Here is a 9,067-nt window from a genome sequence, read left to right on the forward strand (position 1 = left end):
CAAGACACATATTAATTCCAATTGAAATCTGACCAAACATTTGTTATGAAACCTTTATTATGTCATATGGCTGCAGCGAACTGGCCAAAAGAAAAGTCAGCCAGGAAGGTTCAATACCTGAAAAGATGCTCAAACTTACGTAACGACATCTGACCTGAGCGCAGACACTGAACCTCCACCTGCAGCGATCCAGCTCAAACATCCTTCTGCTTCAGAACCAAAAGAATTCAAAGTGACATTTGACATTTTGGTGCTCAGACAGACCACATTTTTAAAAACAGTACAGTAAGTCATTCTTTCATGACTTGAGGCCACTTAACCTGTCCTGGGCAGGAGCAGCTCATGCGCTCAAGTAAAGGGACTGTTACTTTTATATATTTTAGGAAGAGCAACTGTACTGCAATTTTCCCCACAACTGTTTTATTGTAAATGAAACACTAATGTCATTACATCTAAGAATACTCAAAATTCATAAGTCCAGCTAAGAATTGAACAAAAGCACTAAATGATTACAAAATATTCAGATTAATTTGTGACTTTTTTTTTTTTACCTATTTCATGGTATATGTTTTAAATGAGCACAAATTCCAACCACAATGTGAAAATGAATATTTAAACACAATCAGTGGCCATAATCATCTTTTAAATCATACTGAAGTGTTGCATAATGGTCTTGTTTACATTTGTTTAATGTGGGGCTGAGAGATTGAGGGTGTGTAGGCGTGCTGTGGACTGTGTTGGTGATAATAGAGTGTAGGAGGGAGGGCAAACAAACACTTGTTTGCTGGGCTGTCCTGTAATATATCTTACTGATTTCCCACCACAACCAAAGATCTCCGCCTGTGCATCAAAAGAAAAGGACCTGAAATGATATTAATTAAAGGATGAGTCTGCTTATGTTTTATATTTTCATTGTCAAGAAGACAAGACAAGGACAAGAAGTTGACAAGTAGCTTCTGTGTGAAAAAAGCCTGATATATATACAGTTATTCCTCTGTGTCATAGAGCTCCATTGTTGACCAATAACTATTAAAAACACAACAATACTGCATAGTGTTAGGTGGCATGTTTCTTTATTATGACGAATATGTGCACTGCAGTTTATTTTGAGTACTGATGCTTGAAATACTCACTACTACTGTAGCAGGCCAAATTGTGTATTAATCCACAGCTGAAAATAGTCCCCAACAAATGCACCATTTTCTCCTATTAGAATAAAGTTTGCTAAAGACAACAGTGCCCGATGTTTTAAAGAATAATTTCGGCTTTTTTTTTTTTTTTAAAATGCAAGTATAAATTAAAAACTCTTGTTTTTTAAAAGATTTTCAGTAGGAACCAATGGGCACTGGGCTTAGTATCACACAGCCCGGGAAAGACGGAAATTATCAGGAAACGGACTAACACATTGTTGGTTTTGGTCTATTTAAAATTGGATTTGTTGACAGAAAATTATAATATAGGAAACTGAGCCCATAATTGGGAAATGGAAAAGACTACAGTTATAAAATTACTTTTAAATATGTCTTCATACATCAGGAACCTTTAAATGCAGGACAGAAATAAGACTGACAAACTCTATACTCTCTATTATCATTTTTTTCCTGAAGGTTTCTGGAAATTTTGCCACTGATTGGAAGTGGCACTATGATTAGTGCCCAAAGTTGCAATTTTGGAAAGGCCACGCCCCTCATACTGTTAGTCCAACTGACTAAGGCCTAGTCCACACGGACCCGTGTACTTCTGAAACTGTGTATTGTTCTATGCGATTTGGCTGTTTGGCCACACGCAACCGCACTTTTGGGCCCCCGAAACCACATTTCTTTGAAACCGGAGTCCAGGGTGAAGTTTTTGGAAGACTCCGGTGCCAGCGGTTGCGTGTAGATAGGATAACCGCAGTATTTTATTACCTGTCTCCATTGTTTGACGCCAGAGTGACGGTAAATAGCTAGTGAAATGGCAGACCAAACAAACATGCTGGTGCTAACTTTATTTGTGAACGTGCTATCTGCTCTCTGGATGGCATATCCAGCTGCTTGACCTAACGACCAACGAAGGAGGCTGTTCTTGTTGCTAGCTACCCCAACTACACTACCACGAAAGCAGCGACGGGCCTGCCAACGGAGGTTCTGGTCGGACCTCCGTTGGCAGGCCCGTCGCTGCTTTCGTGGTAGTATAGTTGGTAGTTCAGGCGCCTCTGCTGTTGAATTAGGTCGCGCTATTTTTGTGAATCGGGTTGTTTTTATTTTCCGCACTTCTCTATTCCGGTATTGACTCTGACATCTGATTGGTTAAAATGGCCTTTCCGTTAGAAGTTACATTGCCACCTACTGCTTTGGCATGTGTATTACATCACTTGGTAGCGGGTTTTGCGGTTTTGTGTGGATACCATATTTTTTTATCACATCACTCGTGTGGACCAATATTTTTTGGAAAAACTTCGGTTTCAGAAGTCCGTGTGGACTAGGCCTTGAATTCAAGACACAAGTCCAGGTCAATGTGTTCTACAAAAAAAAACCCTCAAGAACCTTAAGTTTTGCTTGACTAAAGTTTTCCTCCATTTTGAATTTTTAAAAAACACATTTTTGACATCTCCTCCTAAACCATAGGTCTGATGTGTGCCAAATTTTCTGTAGATCCACACTAGATGAAGCTCATCAAAAGCTATCAAAAACAACGCTATTGACGGCTAGATTCGAGACTTCCTCAGGATGCAAGCGTAAAGTAAATGGTCAGTTTTCCAAACTGTCAATAACACTCACGTATTGTACATGAATGTCTGCTGCAGCATGTATGACATCATCACATCTTGACATTTGTTGATGATACAGTCACAGTGAGCCTGCTACACAGAGAGGAAATTCCCCTTCTTTTAAACAACAGGTGTTTCTAGTAACGAATGTGTCAAAGACTATTGACACATGCACTGATTTTAGACATACTCACCCATCTCCTGACAGTACAGTAACTGATGGAGTGTAGAAAAAGTGGAGTCTTACAAATATTTGGAAACTACACTAGAGAGTAGTGACATGGCGTTAAAGAAAAGCCAGCAGCATCTCCTTTGTCTCAGGAAACTCTCTAAGTTCAGGTTGACAGAACCCTGACGACACTGTTTCATCGATCTTTCATTGAGTCTGTGCTCCCCTTCTCTATTATCTGCTGCTTTCAGTCTGTCAAGGTCAAACACCAAAATGCACTCAATAAGGTGCTCAGTGTCTGCAGCAAAATAACTGGGACTGCACATGAAGCTGTACGGGGTCTTTACAGCAAATGTTATGTTATATAAGAAAGCACAATCCACCGGGTCTGACTGTTCCTTTCCTCTACATCAACTACTTTAATGTCTGCCTCTGCCACCTCCCTCCTGAACTTGAGGAGGACACAGCCCTGTCGCCTGAGGAAAATGTTGGTATTTCTGCTAACCATGACTATGTTACATATGCATGTTTCATACATCAGTTCTAAAGTGGCCCAGTGCATGATCTGACTTTGTCATCAGGAGGTGGAGGGGATGGGTGCAGGCATGTCACCCTGCAGACCACTGATTGAGACCAACAAACAACAAAGCTGGTTGTGTTTTAACAAGTCGTTCTTATTCCGGCTGATTTTAGCCACCAAACATGATTGATTTATAAAGACTTGAACAGGTCGATTTCCGCTGACTTATATGACCAGCCCGAAAACAACTTATATTACCACTGTATTAAAGTTTCCTATTTTCTTTATTTTGACACCTCTTTTTCTTACTGCCCGTCCTTTACCTCACTTCCTTCGCTCCCCTTTCCTCAGCACTGATTGGTTCCTTTCACTCTTTGTTCACTCCTGATTGAGTTCACCTGTACACCATTTCACTCGTTCTTCCTCCGTTGTCACATGGGGCAGCAGTGCAGGTAAGCAGTTTCTTTCTCTTTAGTTTATCCTGTATGTTATTACGTTAGTTTAACTAAGAGCATTATTTACCCTTATTTAAATGGACATTTGTTAGGTTTGACTGAAGTTCTAATTTTTCTGTTTCTTTCAGATTCAAACCCAAACCTAGGCTAAATTGTTAAGAGAAGTTAGCTTGACTTCAGTACGCAAACTCTGGCCTCCTGGGTGAAAGTTCTGTGTTTGTTTGACCCATCCACCACCCTTTCCTCCTACCCTACAGAAATTTTAGATATTTGTGCAACATTAAGTGAACTTTGTCACTTTCTATGATACGTAATGTCACTTCCTCTGCTTCTGTAATAATTACTACAGCCACTAGGAGGCACTTCCTTACAATAAACATAAGAACTGGTCATAATAAGCTGCCTGCACAGTTGAACTGCATGGTTGTTTTTCTGGTGAGAGCAGGCTGTGTTTTTCCAGCGGGGATTGTGCCCAAGCTAAAATATGATATTTTCCTAACTGTGACCAAGTAGTTTTTGTGCCTCGTCCTGACCACACCTCAACCACAGCCTTGTTGAAATGTAGTTTTAATGTATCTGCTACAGTAATAACGTACAAAAGTAACATATATGTGGTTTGCAGAAACTTAGACCAACATTTTTCTAGTGATTGCGGTCTGTGGGAACAGTAGCACGTGGTTTAATTTTGTTTTTTTTTTTTTTTTTGTTTTTTAAACTTGAGTATTTTACTGAGTATTTATGTTTGGCTTTTATGTTGGTCTTAGTGTTTAATTCAGTGCCTTGTGTTTTATGTATGCTAAATGTAGTCATCCCACTGCTGCGTAACCAATTGCCCCATGATGACAAATAAGGTGCTAATTCATTGATACTCTCCTTTTATAATCTCAGAACCATCACTTGAATTGCACCAAAACTGAAAACTGTAGAAAAGGTTTCCTAACTGAATGATAAAGAATAAGTTATCAAATAAGTGCCAGATTATGGGATTCAAGTCATTAATTTACTATGTTCACACATTTTGTGTGTGTAATTGACACAGTTTAAGAAACTAGGTGAAAAAAAGCACTGCCATTACTTCACCTATTAAATCTAATTCAGTCCTGAATGGGAACACAGCTAATGGAGAGGAGACACACTTAAGTGATTCTTGTCTTAGTTTTTTTTTATCCACTCAGAGTAGAGAAAACTTTTTACAGTGTTGTCCTCAGACTGCCCCAAGCGCCACACTGTTCACACCACGACTGTGTCGCAGGGTGAAGAATTACGCCTCCTCCCCTTGTCTAGTGTCAAACAATAAACTTCCTGATCAGAACATCTCACCCACTGAGAAGTGATGTCCTCCTACATGTTAAATCTTCTGTTGTACTATTTGTTGGTCTTGTTTGTTGAAAGCAAAACACAAATTGCTTTCAAAAATGACACACAATTATGAGAAATTTGGCCCCGTATTACCGCCATGAATCATGTAATAAACTCCACTTACAAAGGCCATATTTTTATAAATAAAAATACGAATCGTCTGCAGATAAGGACCCTACAAACAACACAATTAAAATGCTTCCAAATATAGTAAATTTTATTTTTTTCATGAAAAACAAATCAGTTATAATGACCCAACCCACTTCTCATTACACAATTTTCCACATGCATATTTCAAAAAGAGTAATTTGTCAGCATGTTTGCCATATTGCAGCTTTTATTAGGAGATGGGTGAATGGTCGGCATGAGTATCAAAACAAAAATACATTCTTCAGGTTCTTTTCTTCTGTTTAAAACATGCTGTACAACTCCAAAAACAAATGTATCAAATATTTTCATCTGTGTAACTGCACACATCACGTGCACCATGCATCGTCAGATATTTATATGTGACTGAAAGGACAAACAGACTTGGCTGGCACCATTTGATGAAGCATTTCTTTGATATATCATATAAAACACAGTAATATTACTTTGGCGTTATTTGTGGCATAAGGCAAACTTTATATTCATAGTTTATTTAGTAAGGGTCAAACTGCTGTATATAAATCCCTCTTCATGTTGCATGTCATAATAAACAGTAAGATTTTTGTACAGCGATGAAAATATAGACTATGACTGTACACAAGATGAGAAAAATTGTCACTCACTTCACCTTCATGAGTCACTTCAGTCCAAGAAGCTGTACTGGGGTCCTGACTGTGCACCAGAAGAGATCAAGACAATGACAATGGTGCCATCTAGAGGCAGAACTGAAGTATTTCATCAACGCAGCCCTTGAGCTTATGTCTTTATGTCACGACAACATTGTCCTGAGGTGGTTGTTCTTCTCAGAGCATTAGGTCCTTTTAACATACCAGGTCCTATTAGACGTCCTCGTCACTGTAAATGAAGACGTAGTAGAAGAGAGCGCTGATGACCAGCAGAGCGACTGACAGCAGCATGTTTTTGCGATTCTCTCCTCTTAACGTCTCCAGCTCCTTGTCTAGAAATGACAAACAAGATTAAAGTGAAGGCACTAATGTATGGCAGCCATTATTTTCCCTTAAATATGAAACCTTTTGAGGGAACAAAACCTGCAGTTGCTCTGATGGTGACGTACTGTAGTGATGACAGACTAAAATCAGATCAGAATCAACTTTAATCAGCAAGTACGTGTGCATTAACGAGGAATTTGACTACATTTTTTTTCTGTTTCATGTCTCTTAAAGTACATATACAGGATTGGCATGCAGTTAAACCAAGGACAATAAAGCTGGATAGGGTAAACATAAACATTTAACTATTAAGTACAGATATAAATATCTATATACAAAGGTACATGTACACACACCAATCAGCCACAACATTATAACCAAAGAAACATTGGGTCCTAGCATTCATGTGGATGCCACTTGACTCACTCCATCCACCAAAATACTGCTGCAGACCAAGAAGGACTTAGGAACACGACAAAGAGCTCAAGGTGCCGACCCAGCCTCTAAATTCCCCTGATCCCAATCTGATTGAGCATCCGTGGGACGTGTTGGTACCCCACCTCACAACCCACAGGACTCAAAGTATCTGCCACCACTGTCATGGTGCGAGACAGGACACCCCTGAAGGTCCTGTGTCCATACCTTGACAAGTCAGCCCGAACGTGACTGGGAGTACCTCCTGAGGTACCAGCACGTCCCACAAATGCTTTCTCAGATTGGGATCTGGGGAATTTTGAGGTGAGGTTGACGTATTGAGCTGTTTGTCCCAGGACCCAAGGCTTCCCAGCAGAATATTGCATTGTGACAAGATTCACTTCACCCACCAGTGGTTTTAATGTTTTGGCTGATCAGTGTATATATGTGTGTAAGTGTGTGTGAAAACAACACCACCACAATGAGTTGGTTAACAAACTAACAAGTGCAAATGGTACTAGAACACATACAGTACACATACACAATATAAATGTAAGAGGTTGCTTATATGAGGTAGGTTGATGTGACAGTGTATGCAGCTTGCTTCAATTATGTTTGACAGCAATTTACATGTTTACAGTGTGTGTTTAAACTATTAAAATATATAATTTACTGGTGAAATGGTTGCTTGATTTTACAGTGTTATTACACAGGGATTGTTCCTGACACTATGGATTAGTGTTAAGTGTTCATCACAGTGACAGCCTGTGGGAAAGAAATGTACAGTAATAGACTATAATAACATTGAATGTTACATTAAAGGGTTGCCATCATTGTTCTGATGGAAACTCTGTAGCTTAGTCCCTACAACAGTTCTTCCTGTTTATCTAAACTGTACGTATGTGGAAATATAAATGATAAATAGACTTGGTAGGACAGAATGCTTTATAATAAATTACATTCTTGTATATACCTACAGTGATGTGGACAGTATGGTATGGTGGATATAGACTTACCTAACTTTTGCACCCTCTCATTTATGATTGTCATTTCATCTTCCAGCTCCTGTCTGTAGAGCAGAGAGGAGAGACAGCACCACACATATAGGTTTCACTCTCAGGACAAGCCGCAAAGTTAGTAAGGTGTTTACTCGTGTGGGGTTTTATCTTTGAAAGTATTTTTAGCCACCACTATCATCATCATCATCATCCTCATCCTTACCTGTCCTTGTCAGACAGCTTCTCCTTCCTGCTCCTGAACTCAGCCCTCTCCAGGTTGTCTTGGCAACGCGCCCGCCGCTCCTCCAAACGGTCAATCTACAATAGTTACAGGTGAGACATGACAGCAGGTAAAGGTAAGAGTGGGCAACATTAACCGAGATAGTCACCAGACATGACTGTGAATGAATGAATGAATGAAATCTGTAAGTGAGTTCAGATTAAGCATGCTAAAGAGCTAACCCGCTAGCCAGCTAACGTTAGCTAATTTAGCTACAGACAGTGACACATCTTACCTCAGTGGCGACGCTGATTTTCTCTCGTCTTTTGTCTTTTAATTTAGCCATTATGTGACAGGTCCTGCTTCAAACAGCCTAGCTGATAAACTGTGACTATGCGGAAGTGTTTCCCCCCCTCCCTAGTCGTTCTTCTTCGTTTACTTCATTTGCTTTTGCGCATCGCTTCTCTTGAGGCGTTGCTGCCCTCTGTCGTGTAACGTTAGCAATACACGCTCAATTAGTTGTGTCATTCTCATAGACTGTAAAGGGATGGGGACCTGTTTGGCATACACAATATATACTCGCAATATTTTTCCATTAATTCGCCCTACAAGTTTTTCTGTAAGGAGTAGAAGTTTGAGCCATTTTGCCGAGCCACCATGACAACCGTTAAGCTAGCAACTTTTTAGCTAGCTAGCTAGCAACGATGTGACGTTCACTGTCACGGTGAAGCAGCCGTTTAAACAGTTAACGCCCACCCTCCACCTCTCTTTTATACTTACTAGGTGCCGACAACATACTGATTACGTATGTATTTATTTAATTAAGTGTTTATTGATTATTTTAATTTCAATATGAGCTTGTCCCTATTGATTTAACCAAGTTTAAAGTCTGTTTAAGTAAATAAACATGACGTCACTAAACTGTTAATGGTGCATCAGACCTCTGCTTAATTTGAAATATGGATTTACTCATTTTAAACCTTGTTTTACTAAAGTCTGATTAGAGTTATTATAAATTAAACCCTGCTTGTATTTCGCCCTCAGAAGCTACAAAAGTGATCATACTATCATTATATATGAAGACAC

General features: G+C 39.5%; 1 protein-coding gene across 1 annotated transcript; it reads right to left on the minus strand.

The window, feature by feature from the left end:
* Positions 1-5,446: 5,446 nt before the first annotated feature.
* ccdc167 (coiled-coil domain containing 167) lies at positions 5,447-8,412 on the minus strand. The gene is made up of 4 exons (XM_033648322.2): positions 8,277-8,412; positions 7,985-8,079; positions 7,780-7,832; positions 5,447-6,357 (listed from the first exon to the last, which is right to left on the minus strand). Exons 1-4 carry the CDS (start codon positions 8,325-8,327, stop codon positions 6,239-6,241), a joined length of 318 nt encoding a protein of 105 aa, XP_033504213.1. The 5' UTR covers positions 8,328-8,412; the 3' UTR covers positions 5,447-6,238.
* Between the last annotated feature and the right edge of the window lie 655 nt (positions 8,413-9,067).

This window comes from Epinephelus lanceolatus, chromosome 13 (genome assembly GCF_041903045.1).
Source record: "Epinephelus lanceolatus isolate andai-2023 chromosome 13, ASM4190304v1, whole genome shotgun sequence".
Taxonomy (NCBI): domain Eukaryota; kingdom Metazoa; phylum Chordata; class Actinopteri; order Perciformes; family Serranidae; genus Epinephelus; species Epinephelus lanceolatus.

What these genes read in the sequence shown, in the direction of transcription:
- ccdc167 (XM_033648322.2), bottom strand. Translation starts at nt 8,327, where the DNA reads ATGGCTAAATTAAAAGACAAAAGACGAGAGAAAATCAGCGTCGCCACT. An exon ending in AAGCTGTCTGACAAGGACAG is followed by an intron (nt 7,833 to 7,984) that starts GTAAGGATGAGG and finishes TCTGCTCTACAG; the next exon opens with ACAGGAGCTGGAAGATGAAA. An exon ending in TGAGAGGGTGCAAAAGTTAG is followed by an intron (nt 6,358 to 7,779) that starts GTAAGTCTATAT and finishes TGTCATTTCTAG; the next exon opens with ACAAGGAGCTGGAGACGTTA.